At 36.2% G+C, this 15,590-nt stretch overlaps 1 protein-coding gene across 2 annotated transcripts in view; it reads left to right on the plus strand.

The window, feature by feature from the left end:
* Positions 1-15,590, plus strand: part of AK5 (adenylate kinase 5) — a 105,362-nt gene that overhangs the window by 43,431 nt on the left and 46,341 nt on the right. For both annotated transcript variants that reach the window (XM_026086866.1, XM_026086867.1), the window contains exon 7: positions 11,311-11,401. In XM_026086866.1, coding sequence (XP_025942651.1) covers positions 11,311-11,401 — 91 coding nt within the window. The remainder of the gene's footprint in view (positions 1-11,310; positions 11,402-15,590) is intronic.

A 15,590-nucleotide genomic window follows, 5' to 3' on the forward strand; every position in this document is an offset into this window, starting at 1 on the left:
GGAGCATAAGCATTACTGCTGTGAAATGAAAAAACATAGGTATTTGGGGAGGAGTCAGGTGATTCTGGACATTCCCATAACATTCCTGAGAGGTATATAGCAAACTGCCAACTATAGCTGGTGTGGAGCAGGCTTCACGTGAGTTGTTTGCACAGCTCTGCCCTTTGCCTAGGTTTCAAAATACTGCATTCGACATGAATGCTTCATAATTGCAGTATCACTGTAAGCTCCAGTAATGCAAGAATAAAAAGGGATATTGCAAGTTAAGACAGAGTGAACTGTTAGAGCYGTATGAGGATTCTGATGGCATTCGACCATACCTGACTGTCCCTAATCAATAATGTCTTTCCCCTTCTTGTAGGTTTAGATTTGTTGAACTAAAAATAAAACATTTTCTTCTAGACCCAGTGCGGGTGAGACTGTAAGATCCATCTCTCCCTCAGGCTGAACATTTTCCTGGGTTCTACAGGAACAGACTAACAAATAAATCATGGAGCATTTCCTAACTCAGACTATAATTCAGTTTTCCATTCAAGTGCTTCAGTTGTGATTTGTCTTGATGCCGGACACCACTGTTCTGTTTCTGTGAAATGTCATTTGCCTCTTTAAAGACAATTTCCTTTAAAGGTAAATGAGTAGTAAAAATGACTTCAACAGTGGAATGCTTATTTTTAAAAGAAGCAAAATAAAGTGTTTGTGCTCTCAAGGTACAGAAGATCTATATATGTGCATGTGGTAAAGGATCTTGTTTTTACTTAATCTGCAAAAATAATATCGTTGACTTTGCTATAGAATCTGTAGGACGGATGTAATGCATGTCAAGGTGCAAGTTTTCAATCATCATCTGCAAAATGTGTATGCATAGAATTTATATATATAGAACAGCTGGCTATATTTATAACATTGAAAAGTTACTTCTAGATGTCGGCAAGTCAGATTTCCAGAGCCAACAAATGGAATTCATATTTCTTGAGTACTATCTAAACAAATGCATAATTTACTTTTCCCTTAAGTCATCATCAGGAACTAGAATTGAATTAAGTAACTTATTTATTTATTAGAAGGGTCACAGTAGTGGAGAGAGATGACTAAAACTTTTAATTAACACTTACAGTGTTAAAGTGGACTTAAGCTTATAACAGTTAAAGAGATATAGTACAGGAAAGTGTCTATCTGAAGCTAACCTCTGATAGTAATGAAAAACATGATACAAAAATAATTCCAGAAGTAAAACAGCAATATGTTTGCTCTTTGTGTAACATTCACCAGCCATCCAGATTAATATTCTTACCAGGAAAAAAATAAACAGCCAGTGCTCTTAAACATCAGCTCAGACAGAAAAGCTTTGCATGTTAGTGTTATAAAAGTATGTATGTTCTGAAATATCTCTGTACAGCCACTCCCTACTTCCATCAGCTTCCTTACCAAACCAGTAATTACTTTCCTCCCAGTTCATTAATTTTCTACCCACCACGCCACCAACCTATTGATTTCATCCCACCACATCAAATCTAGCTCTTCTTCAATTTGCCCGTTTTCTGTTCTATGAGGACCCGTAATTGCATGTTTTGTTTCCCATCAACTCTCCAGCCACTTCATTGCCTAAGGCACTCATTTTTAACAGCTAAAAACTGGTAAGAATCAGGGTGTTGCTCAACACAATCACAGCATAAAGATAGGACTTTTGCTTCTTTCTATCAAAAGCTATTATTCCATATAAAGCTTCAAAGAGAGTCTGTTACTACTGCTTACTATTAATTGTTTCTTCAGACAACAAATAGTATTTCCTTGGTGTCATAGTGTTCCATATTATGAGTATGGCTGCTGGCTTAAAGTTCTACTGTGAAAGGAATTCACCTATCAGAACATCTCCACACTTGTGTATACCTTGGTGCTAAGTTATTGAGTTCAGCGTGAAATAGTGGAAAATCATGTTTAGAACAAACAAAGCCTCCCTTTTTTTTATGCAGTAATTGCATTGTTTATTTGTTGCCAAAAATCAATAGAAAAGGGAGATGATTAACTATTGAACTACAAATGTCCTGAGATGTCCACACTTCTGGATATGAGAAACAGGCAGAGCAAAGCTCCTCTTTCTTCCAAGCTCTTTTGCACTGGGGTGGGGCTGTGCCAGAATCTGACCTGATTTTTGCATTTCAGATCAGCTATAACAAAATCCCTTAACCAAACATCTGTTCATATTAGAGAGGTTCATATCTGAGTGACAATAAGGTCCATCTCTTTCTGTATCTGAAAGAGCCGAGCAAATTTTATTTGTATGTATGTGGGGGGGGGGCAATGCGTGTGTGTGTTTGCACAGGTTGTAGTACGAGGCAGTTAATTGTCTGTGCTAGATAGTTTCAGTTAGAACCACATATTTACTCTTTTTGATGGCCATTTCAGTTCTCACTAATGTTACTGGAAAACGCAAATTTGATAGTTTAATTTAAAATTTTTTCTTACTATGCTAGATTCTGTCTGTATTCCTAAAGGCTTCAAAAATTATATATTTTTACTTTGTGATACACGTTTGTTGCATTTTAAATATGCAGTTTGTGACTTCAAATTGCACCTGTTTTGAGTAAATGAGATTCGGATGCACAAAAACTTAACAGCAGCCCCTACAGTACTGTCAGCAGCATTCAAGGGCTGATGAACATTCACACTTACGCTTATTTACAAGTACACTCGTAGAAATAGACACTTGGATGACAAGTGAAACCTAAAAAACTCTAGTGATAAATGTATGGTGACCCTGCAATGATTTATGAGTCCTCTGTGGAACTCTTAAGGTAAAAAACAAGGAGTTAAGTGGTTTATTTTAGATGGCCCAGAGTGTTCCTTAGGATGTTGATAATGGTGATAACATTTCCATTTTAGTTTCTCCTCTAAATTTCTCTCCAGTATCAATTTATGACCTCTGATAACTGCATAATTTTTGATAAATCAGTGGTGAGCTCTAAGCGCTATCACAATTTCAGTTGTATTTTTTTTCTGTAGATTATAGAATAGAATATCAAAAATTTAATCTGAGGTTTTAGATTATTTGTCATAAAAAAGAGAAAATGTTAGAACTAGAGAATGGATAAGAGATGAGTAGTTTTGCCCTTCTATCCCTTTTTTGGAAGAGTATTATTAAGAGTACTTTGTAATAGGGAAGTGTCCCCTGAGCTCGTAGTCTGCACATTCTAATTTCATTCCTCAACTCCTGTGCTTATTATTTCTTCGGATACAAGACTTAACTCTTTCTTTTCTTTTCTACCTTCCCAGTATAAGACTCTCCTGTCTTACTTATTTTTCCTCCCACATTTCTTCTTGGTTTTCCCATGTTGCTGATTTTTTTCCTTCCTTTTGCTTTCTCCCACAGTCCTCTACAAGTAATTGCTGCACAAACCAATTATGAATAATTATTAAAAGAAGCAAACCAGGGATGGAAAAACTTTAATAAAAGGATTTCAGTGAGGGCTCCCTAAAATCATAAAGCAACATTTATAGACTTAAGCATACATCCTGCTTCACCCTGTAGTATAAGCAAGGGTATAGTAAAACTAATAGCTACTTGTTTTTACTCCTGCAGGAGCAAACCTTAACCTAAACCAGTGTGAATAAAAATATTGTGTGCTCTTTTTGACGCAGCTGTAGCAACTGCCATTTGAAAATCACTTGCTTGACTTGCTCAACCTTATGAACCTCGTTGTGTAATTAGCTAGAAGATTGTCAGTTTTTCAACCAAAAAATACCAGCACTTCAAGGACAGTGGTACAGTMTGACTTCCAATCTAGGTTTCTCTAAGAGCATGAGATAACCATGATACCAGGAGCCGTGTTCTCTTTTGTTGCTTACCTGCTTTTTTTAATTCAAAAAAAATTATTTCTTCATTGAAGAGGATCATGTATGGATGATTTGTCCACTTCATAAGTAATGATTGTGTTTCACTTCCAAATTATTGCTGGTTAGTGAATTATAAAGCCAGAAGCGACGGGTATGTCTATCTAAAGCAATTTTTAGACTGCAAGATTTTCCTGAATTAATTCCTATTTGAACTTTAATGTATTTTTAGGAAGAATCTTCAGAATTTTGAAGTCATGGAGAATCCATTACAAATTATGATTAATCAAGCAGTTAGGAGACCGTGGCATCAGAATAAAGTTTGCCCCTTACTTCTGTTCTGCATTTGTTTCACTTCAGCTCTTCATCCTTGCATCTTATAATTTTATCTGCTGAACACAATAAAATGTTCTAAAATTTCTCTTCCCTGTAGTGGTGGGAGGGAAGGTACAGGAAACAGGCTCATTTTTCAGCCTTCTTTTGGTCAACTAATGTCAGTGCCATTTCTTTTGTTGTTAGGCATGATACTCAGCCATGTAATCATTCATGTAGCCCACCTGTAAGCCCCTCCAGTGTTTCAGCTGTAGGTGCCAGAGCTGCACACAGCACCCAGGAGCTACTGCACCTGTGCTTAACACCAAGGTGTTTTGTCATCATTTCACTTGTATTCGATATTCCTATTTATACATCTAATTAGACCTTTCAACTAAGCAGCACAACCAGTCCCTTGACTTAATTGTTCGCTCTAAGTCTCCCTTCAAAAGTTGCTTTTTCTGAGGAGAAATTCCCCTATCCTATTTATATGACTGTGACCTAACAGCCTATTTCCACACCAAAGATCAGTCAAACATCACAGAAAGGTCTCTATCTGAGGATGTACCTTACTAATTTAAACAAAAACTCCAAGTACCTCGATTTTTTTCCCTCTTCTGACCAGCACTGATTGCAATAGTCAGAGGCTTAGCACTATGCATCTGCTCCTGCTCTTGAAGACTGGTGACAAATAACTTCCTACTGAAGCAAGACCAAAAGGTCAGAAGAACGTGTGAAAAACACCTTGCTTGCAGCAGCTGGGTCTAATAATCAAGTAGGTTCTAGCAGACCTTGGATCACCTGTACGTTTAAGTGGATCTCCTTGCTAGAGTGGCCTTCATTCTTTTCTTTTTTCCATATTAACAACCCATACAGCTCTGTGTGTGGCCCTCTCTTCTCATTGACAACACCTTCAAACACTACTAGTGGCAATTTGAAAGCTATCCAGTTTTTAATCTATTTAGTGTGTCATTGATTTTATAGCATCCTAATTTCTTCATCAAAATGTTTTATAATACTAAATCAAAGTCCAAAGTTACTACTTTATCACTGCTTCACTAAGCAAAGTTGTAACATATTAAAGGGAAGGTCATTTTGCTCACAGACCACATTGACTAGCATTAATTATATTAATTTTTCATTCTGATTAATCACAATTCCCTGTCAACTTTCCATAATATTTTGCCTGAGATTGATGTCAGCCTGACAGATGTTTATGTTTAGCTAAGTTTTACTGGCCCCAAGTTATTTTTTTTTCTCAGTACTCTATAACTTTTCCAGTATTCTAAGAAATACTTGAAAAAAGTCRGCATTAATGATACAGGTTCTCATTTAGCACTTAGACTTTGTAAAAATGAGTTCTCTTGCTTTTCTGATTTTAGGCACTTTAGAATATTTTCAAAAGTACAGCTTTAGTAATGACTGTCTAAAGCACATACCAGTACACATATCCCCATGCCAACAACCAAATTAACTCCAGAACTAGAACGAGGACAGCCAGGTCAGGATAGTGCTTATTTCAAGCTATTTGATTATTTGTGTTGCTTCAGCCACTCTGCAGCGTGGCAGTAGAAAGAAAAATATGAGTTTGGTTGCTTGCATTATTAAAACAACTTTTAAATCACTACAGATTTTCGGTAAGTATTTTTATTTTCTTTCTCCAGACACAGAAAAGCGCATTTGCCAACTTAGCCCCTCCAAAATAAGTGTCGGATAAGAAAGCTGAATCTCCTGTTCTTTCACCTTAGAATTGACAAAATTTAGCATTTTTCTTTTTTCAAGCTATAAATACCTAGAGATTCCTAAAATAGTAGAGAGTCCATTGAATGAGGAAGTTTTTGAGAGTGCCCTTTTACTGGACTGTGGAAGGTACTCTGCTATGGACTTGAACAGTGTATATGTATGTATGTATGTATATATAAAAGAGAGAGAGAGAGAGAATTCTGCAAAAAAAGCTTCCAATCAGTTCATTTTGTTTGTTTTTCTACATAGTATTTATACAGTATTTTGGGATGTTTCTTCAAGTGACATAATTTGTGTTTCAAGAAATGAGAAGGCACTCAGGCGCGTATGAATTATGGTTATTGTTAGAGTCTTTGCCTGCTTATCTGATGAGCAGCTAGAGCATTCATCATCCAATTCCTGTAATCTTATTTGATTTTGAGGTGGATGGGAATATTGCCATATAGCAATTAACCCAGTGTTATCATTTTAATTGGGACAAAACTTGTTTTCTTTTCATTGACATCTATCATGTTCCAAAATAGAATATATTTTCATTTCCACTGTTGCCTATTCAGCTTCATCCATTTCCTGGAATTTTTTCTGTTCTCTTTCTGACTTTATTTCAAAGTGCACAAACAAGAATTCCCTGTCATTCAGGGAATGCTCCTTGCAGTGTCCTGAGGTCTGCTGCCATCAGATTTCTTTCTGTTTTTTCTCTACTATAATTTGAAAGACAGCTATGATCTCCCCATATTTTGGGGCTGTCATTTTGGATAAACCACCCACAAAGACCACCAGTGTTACTTTGGGTGAATCAGTCTACAGGGGGCAGTGCCAGACCAAATGACTTCACCATCAGACAGAGTTCTAGTTAACTACAATTTCCTTGATGATTGTCCCCTGAGAGCCAGGAGGAAAGAATCCTGGATCTCTCAGCTGTGCACCTTTTTCTTTAACTTGAAACATGATGTTTACCAAACCTCTGTTTATTATCATTAACCAGTTATACTCACAATGTTCAACAACTCAAACAATTTTTCTGTAAAGTTCCTTCTGTTGGCTAGGATTTGCTGGACATGTATTTAGAAACACTAAGCTTTTTCTGTCCAAGAATACAGTAAGTACAACTTGCTCCACCTAGAAAAATTATTTACCACACAGAGGAGCTAGAAAATATTTTTCACTATAATTTTTTATATATAACTCTATGCCAGCATCAAATTAACCAGCAGAACACTCTTCACATGAAACTGGGATAAACTTTCCAGAAAATTCGTCATGATGCCAGTCATTATTTTCTACCAAAAAAATAAATATATATATGTATATATATATACACACAYACACATACACACACATATATCCTGAGGTATATGGCTTCTGCTAGTCTGTTTCTATACTAAATAATGGTGCCAGAGCAAAGTAGAAATATCTGAAACCCAATTAAAAGGAAACCTAGGAGGCATCAGAGACCTGCTCTTGTTCCTATTTTAATCACTGGGATGATTCCACTAAGCGAGGTGAGAGCAGAACAGCAAACAAACAAAACCCCCAAACCCCTACTTTTCTAGATTCTTCCAAAGTATAGTGCCCAGATTTACTTATTTGTGAAAATCATGTTGACTCAGAGTTTTAGCCCAGTGTCCTAAAGAAATATGATTCTGTTGTCCATCTCTAAGCGAACAGGTCCTCCCTCATCTTTTCCTCCTGCAACAAACTAAAAGATAGCTATGTAAGAAGAGCCCCATTAGTGCCCCATTGAGGGAAAGATTGCAGCATGAGTGTAGACCTCAAACACTACTGACCTGCCAAAGAGGAGACACTTCGTTTCTTCCTGCATCATTGATAAAGATTATATCAATTTAGATAACAATACTGTTAATGTGTCTTGTGTATTGCGAATGCTTTCAGTGGCACCTTTAATACAATTCTGCTAATAAGAGATGAGAGAGTAACATCCATCTCTGGCAGGTCTGCTGTTTTTCCAGGAACATTCACAGAAGTGTCTAGCTGTAAGTATCTAGCTCCGAATTATATTTTAATGAGATGACTACACTAACTCAGAGCAGAAAGTGTATGAATAAACCCATACTTTCTGATATTGCTATATATTCTGTTATGTTCCTTGTATTTGGACAGGGCTCTAGTGAAATAAGTGTTTTTTCTGAAGATATAAAGAGAATAGTTGTATTGTGCTTTTGTGGCCTCAGGCCCAAATGAAATAGAACTGACTCTAAACACATATCTGCCAAGCAAGAATGTGTCCTCTTCATACAGTCACTTTTCAGGACAGGACCACATTTTACTACTCCTAGTTTGTCCCAATTAAATGTTTGCAGACAAAGAATAAAAATGATTATATTCCTATAAAACATAGCCCTTTACCATAACTAAACTGAACCATCCATAAAAATACTAATAGATAATTCAGTTGCAAAGAGACATGTTCTGAAGCAAGTAGGGATTCTGAAGAAGGGATTTGTTTTCAATAGGGAAAGCAACCTGTCGATTTAGGCATGTTATGTTTAAAATATTTTTGACTGCAAAAGTTTTGCTGCTGTTTGTTCCATGTGAATAGGGAAGTTTGAGTCCCTTTTGTGTTTTATTCAAGCCTCCTATAATTATCAAAGGATTTCATTTTAAAGTGTTTAGTAATTCAATGAAGTATAGAACTCACATGGTTTCTTAGTTGCTTTCAAAAATACTTTCTCTGTGAAAGCTACCTTGCCTTCCTGTGGCTCAGGGTATTACAATTCTCATTTTGTGAGGGGAAAACTGAGTCTATGTGCAAGCTTCAAATAATTGGTTTTCTTTCGGTCACACTATAGAATTTCATTATAAAACTCAGATTTTTCAGAGTGCTGAAGCACAGCTGGTGTTCTTTGAGTGGGGGAAAGTTGTTTCGAATTCTTGGAATCGTCAGAACGTTTTGAGATTGATCATACGTTTTTTTGTGGTAAACTGAATTACTCAATGGAATGCTACTAATGAAACAGAAAGCCTGTCATTGCTCCAAATGTGGTGTGACCTGCTCAGTACTGATCAGACACAACCTGATTGCAATTTATTGTTTTTCACACATATATAAACATCATATGACATGCCTTTCCTAGGATATCTAATGAAATGTAGACATTTTTTTGCTGAGAGGCAACAGAAGAATATTCCCATACTTCCTCAGAGAAAGACCAGTGCAAAAGAATTCACATTGAAAATCAATACTTCTTCCTTGTGAGCAAGGACATTCCAAATTCGCTTTCTTCATAAATTGCCAAACACTAGCCCAACAACTTAATTAAAGGCCTGTTCTCCCACAAGCCACCTTTGCCTCAGTTGCCACAGGTTAAGATGTAATCCTTCTAATAGATAAACCCAAACAAATTTCCTCTTTACAAAATAATGCTCTGAGTTTCGGTTAACACTGTTAAAATGACAGTACAACTCCTCAGGAACCGATACATCTCTGCCCGGACAGATGGACACCCAGGCTGCATCACAGGATGAACTTTGGAGTGATCCTTGGGGTCTGAGCCACAAACTGCTTTGCAAGAACCAGTCTGAAAATTCCACATGTGGTTAATTGTAATAGGACACATCTGTGACAAAAATGATCTCTTGGGCCAAGCTAAACATAAAGCTAAATATTAACACCATTAAGTTTTAAATCAGACTAACACCTGTTCAGTTCTGAGCACTCATGTTTTGAGAGTTTAACTTTTCTGGCACCAGTCTTTCTACATTTGTTTGCCTCGCTCTAGTGTACTCTGTCCTCCCCTTGAACTTCATTTTCTTTCATTCACACAGTCCTGGTTTGTAACATCATTCTTTGTCTCTGTGATGTTCTTTCCCTATTTTTGAATTATTTCTGACATCCGCCACTCTAAATAATTATTCTTGGACTGATCTTTGCCTCTATGTTTGCTCTGAGGTGCTGATGGAAAATTCCACTAAGAAAGCACATTTCATTAGCCAGTGAGAAATCAGCTTAAATAATATAGGTGCTTCATAAATCATCATAAGGAGTAATGAAAAGAGCGATATTGATTTTGCAGTAGTGGGTGTTAGATAAGCAATTCAGCATCTTTTTAAAATTAAATCACTGGATGGGCCATGCTATATTCTTAACCAATATCTGTGATAGATACTCAGAAAACAACTACATCACCATCAGTGCCAGCTTCTGTGACAAAGCTGCTCATAGTATTTAAAATTCTCTCTCCCAGGCCTTTCCCTGCCTATTATTTTTACCATGCAGATACTGGCTGGACATCTGAAAAGGTGCTCAACAGTTTCAGGCTTGGAAGAATGAGCGCACTGAAGTTCATGAGCTTACATTTGATAGCATAATGCTTTTGGTCCTGAGATTCATTCTCCGTCCTAAGACGTATTAGACTGAAGATACAGAATGATCCCAAATTATGCAGGGGGGAATGACACTGAATGACAGCCATCTAATGTGACCATTATTTGGGTGCCCCTGTGATTTGAGGTTATAATATTCCCTTTTTCCTTAGCAGCATGAACTGAGGCTCGTTAAATAAGAAGAAAAACTTCAGAGCAAAAGTAATAAGTTGTACATTTTTTTCCTCCAAGAAAGTGTCAATATGTAATGATCTAAATGAATGAGGCATGATAAATATTACAAAAAAGAAACAGAAAAGCTTGTCAAACCTGGCCATAAAAAGAACCTGCCTGACAGAGTTGAGGGAAAACTCAGGAGAATCAGTATCAGACTTTGGGCAAAAGTCATAATAGATGAGAAAAGGATAAGACTGTAAGAAATTCAATCAATTATTGGTCATTTTACTGGAGCTTTGCTTTCTTGATTTTATTAATTTATAACTGAGCCAGTGCACTTTCTGCTAGTGTCAGAAAAAGGAAAGCTTTTCTTTCTATGTTATAGATGTACTTTCAAAAATCCTTTACTTTTTCCTAAGACTTTTGCTTAACAACTTGAAGGAGTCATATATACATATACATATCACAAAAATGAGTTTCAGACAGTTGAAGAGGTGCCAAAAAAATTTCACTTGCAAATTAAATGTATTTAATTATTCTAATCTCTGAAAAGAAGCAACAAGAAAGTAAACAGTCTTCCCATCTCTACACTGCCATTTTTTTCATCCATCCAAAGCATTTAATATGTATTACTAATATTGCTTTCTGCTTTGAAGCTTCATTCTTTGAGAGCAACTCAATTGTACTGCAGTTAATGGCAAGCCAATAAGAAACGTCAACATAGTTTAGAAAATTATGTTTAGTTTTCAGTCAAAATAAAAATGATTCATACTTCAGGCTTGCAGTGGACAGCACACTGAAAAATGGGATAGAAAGGTTCCTATCAAATTAAGGAGACTTGGGATGAGAATTCATATTACACATTGATGTTTGGCTAACTAACTAAATTAGTATCTGATTGCCACCTTTTTTTTTCCCCCTTAATAGTTTGATGCAGACAGAGATGAAGAAGAAGTGTTCTTTGACATAAGTTTGGCAGTTGACAATAAGCTATTTGCTAACAAAGAGGCTGCAGCAGGTGAGTTAACATAAGGTTTAAAGAACCACATTTTTTCTACTGCTTTTGACATTGATGGGATGCCTTTTTCATATTCCTCTATAGATGTACACACTGTAGAAAAGTCTTGATCAATCTCAAACATTTGCACAAACAAAGGCAAAAATTCTCTTTGCATTTGAAAGCGTCATACAATCCAGATAATAATCTTATTTTTCTACAACCTCAATTTGAAACACTGTAGATAGTCCATCAAAAGTCCATCTTTTTATACATTAAAATTATATGTTGATCAACTCCAGTTGTCAGCTATCTCTTTTTCAATTCCAGGTTATACCACAATGTTAACCAGGAAACCAATCTTAAGAGACTAATGATCATGTTTCCTCCCAAATAATTGGTACTAATTCTGAAAAACTGTATGTGACAGTATAAGTTAAGAGGAATTTTTTTCTATTTGTGCTCACTCAGGCTTGAATGTCTTCAAAGAAACAGCCTGTGAGGGACAAAGGACTGCAAAAAATTGAAGCTAAAAATCAAAGCACTGAGAATCCATAACATCTGTCAGAAAGATTTTTGCTTTAAAGGAACAGGAAAATATTCCTTGGTACCTTTACAAGTTTCTTTTTACAGAAAGGCAACCCTGGCTGTCTTCCAAGTAGATCATGAGGGTTAGGTAGGTAAATGAGGTTGTAACTGTTGTCTTGCAAAACAGCACACAAAGAAGAAAGAGATATCTTTAGATGAAGTATTTCCCTGTTAAATTTACCAGCTTTATTGAAGGACAGATTGGATATGTATAATAGAAAAATATATTGCTCCTCTTTTTAAGGGAAAACTCATCTGCCATAAATTAAGTAAACAAGATGGCTTCAGTTACTTGTAATCATGAACAATCATTTGGGGGCTGCCAAGGAAGGAAAAATTGATGAAGCAGGATGAAGTCTAGTAGGAGTAATATGCCCATTAGCTCTTTTTAACAAAGGGAGGGATTAGGTTTCATCTTACCTAGTCATTTTTTCTGTGTGAATTCTCCAGATGAGTAAGCTAGTTTATGTTAAAAATACTAGCAAGACATTTGCAAACAGACAAATACTTCAGAAAGAAAAATAGGTCATATTTTGAACACTTGAAAGGCAGTGCCATGCTAACTACCCAGTCTGCAAAACCCACCCATAAGACTATTATTTGATAATGTTCAAAATGAGATAAAGATGAGTTGTCAACGAGGGGAAAAAAAGAATGATAAAAAGTGTGTATCTAAAAAACACATTTCTAGTGGTCAGCTTAAAGAAGGGATGGGCACAAGAATAAATACTACTATCTTTCTCCATTAAGTGGCACACTTACTTCTCTTCTGTGCTTAGCTTTATTCCTAAGGGGAAAAGATAAATTCCAAACTTAAAATGACATTCTCACTGTATAGTATTGTATTCATAATTACCTATGGATTCCCCAGTTAAATGAACTAAGTAATGAATAGCAAGAAGAAGAAAGAAGTGTCATAAAGGTGTCTGACAAGCAGACTGGCAGAAGCTAAACAATTTGCACAAACTGGTTGTGATTCTGGTTGTGTCCCAGTTAGTTCCTGGAAAGTCTGATCTACTTTTCCTCACCTGAGGTGTCAGAAACCATGCCACTGTCCAAATAAGTTGTTGGCAATGTATGTACTTGCTCAAACTACTCAGTAAGCTTGTTTTATTAACAGAGTGATAATGTAGTTGATACAGGAAAGACCAAATGCTAAGACAGCTAAGGGCATTGGTGAGCTTGATGCAATGGGAATTATATGTTTTACTGTCTGATGAAGCTAGATTTAACACATGTAGTAGGAAGAGAAACTACTATTAAGAGAGACCATTAAAGAGACAGAAAATGGGTGTTTCATTAACAAAGCAAACTGTGTTCAGACATCTTTATTGGCAGAAGCAATCCTTAGAGCCAGACTCTCAAATAGAAGAGCGCAGTGCCTTACTGTCATTGTCAGCAGAGCTACAATACACGCATTGGAGCAAACTTTTATGCAAAGTAGAACATGGTATTAAAGCTTGTCAGGCTGCTATCCTAACAGAAAACAGGAGGTGATCTGTTCTGCAGGCTAGGCTTCTCTAAATAACTTTTTTCTCCATGATGATTAACAAATTCTTGATCAAATTATACAGTCCTTGTTTCCATCAAAGATGTTCATAGAGGAAAGATATTTATTCCCCATTCTTTTTTGAAGGAGTAGTTCATCATAAAGCACAACAGCAACAACCACAGACACTTTCATTCAAAAACATGTCGATTTTGGCATCTTCATTTTACATAACAATTTAATGGTATTTGCACAGTAATTGAGAGATCCTCAGTTCAATTGTGATGGGGTTTCAAACATGTATCTCCTATTTCTCAGTATGCTGCCTCAAACTCAGGGGCCCTGAGCAGTCAGGAATACAAGAGTTGTGATTCCAGAGGGAACTAGATTCTGTGCCCATTTAATAGTTGGGAACAGAAATACCTCTTCTGGACCCAGCTCCTTAAGTTAATTTTGTTTTACTACTCAGAAGCTAACATAAAATTCAGAAATACTCCAGAAAGCAAGGCCCTTTTCACCTTGGAAAGATAATCCTGCAGCCAGCTATGACAGAGACTTATAAAATCTTATTCTCTGTTTTTCATAACACAGTCAAAGATTCAGGGATTTTTTTTTTTTTTTAAGAAAATAAGCAAGGTATATTTCTATATAGAATACAGTTAAGCTGTGCAGCCCAGACAGGTGATACTGCATGTTAAACATATGAAAGAGGAATTAGACAAGACCACACAGGTGTTTGTGCACTCATTAGAATTATTTAACATGATGGTCTGACATAACATTCATCTTAGCAAGTGGCTGATCTGCTGATCCTTGAAAGCTGGAGAGCATACTAGAAGGCTCACTGTATACTTGCACTGTCTTACACTCTTTATGAGAATCATACCTTGGCCAGTCCTGGAGATGCATTTTGAGCTGGATAGACCTTGTGGTTGTTCTGGACAATTACACTGACATTCCTCAGCTAAGAACCCAGGTCTCCTCTGTCACTGGCTAACTCAACCTGTGAGCCTGCATGTTTCTTTATGCTTACTACAGGGGTTCAGCAACTCTCCTTATCTCTCAGCTCCTGTTGGTTAGCTCTGAATGGCTTCCTGGATGATCTAATTGGTGCCTAAATTTGAGCACCTGTAACAGTAAGAAGACTCAAAATAGGATTCCTAATGACCCTACTGAGGCTAGGTATTTAATTTCTAGGGTTTGCAGTTTCAGTGTTCCCTTAATGTCACTTTTTTATCTTTTAATCCTCTTAGTGATACTGCAATATGTTTTGCTTGCTGGTGGCTAGCATAGACATAGTATTTCTAAATATTTTAATGTCTCCGCATCATTTTCATTCATATGATATACCTATAAGATCCAGTTGTAACCAACTGTGTCACAATATATGCCGAAAGAAAACAATTAAATATTTTTATAGGTTATAATACAATTTTTCTCATTGTTGCTTCCAATGAAATATTAAGGCTGTTGCTAAGAGCAACAATCTGTCGTGAAATTCAACAGTGTAAGGTTGCAATAAAATTTGTATTAGAAGCATCTTACTGAGAGCAAAATGAAACTGTAATCATTCTAATGCTAATCAGTGCTTTAATAAATTGTTTGTATTATATTCCACTTGAAAATTATCTTTCAAGCATTTGTCTAGCCCAAGCGCTTTTATGTAAGATGTATTAATTCAGTTAGTAGACTGCTTCAGAGCACATTCCATAACATAAAAGGACAATTTTGTTATATTGTGCTTAACTGGTATAAACATGCAATTAATAGAAGCAATGTGTTTCACAGGATAGTTTTAAATTACTTTTAAGACAGTCAAAGCAGGGAAGTGCAAACACTATAGTTGTTAAAAATAATCCTGAGTATGAGAATATTTGAGCCAGTGAATCATATTAAATTGTATTGCTACCAGGACTTCAAATAAATAATGGATTTAAGTGAGGATTGAAAATACGTTAACTGATTTGCCAAAACACAAATGGTCCAGGGAGCAGACTTAATTAACTCATGTAATGGGATATTGCTACCTGGTAATGGGAAGTTAAATTAACTGCAGCTAAATTTAGACAGATCAGTACAATTTAGCTTCTTTGTATAAATGAATGAACTGTGGAAAAGCAATAGTTGGCATTT

This window comes from Apteryx rowi, unplaced genomic scaffold, assembly GCF_003343035.1.
Source record: "Apteryx rowi isolate R43461 unplaced genomic scaffold, aptRow1 scaffold_7, whole genome shotgun sequence".
Lineage (NCBI taxonomy): Eukaryota > Metazoa > Chordata > Aves > Apterygiformes > Apterygidae > Apteryx > Apteryx rowi.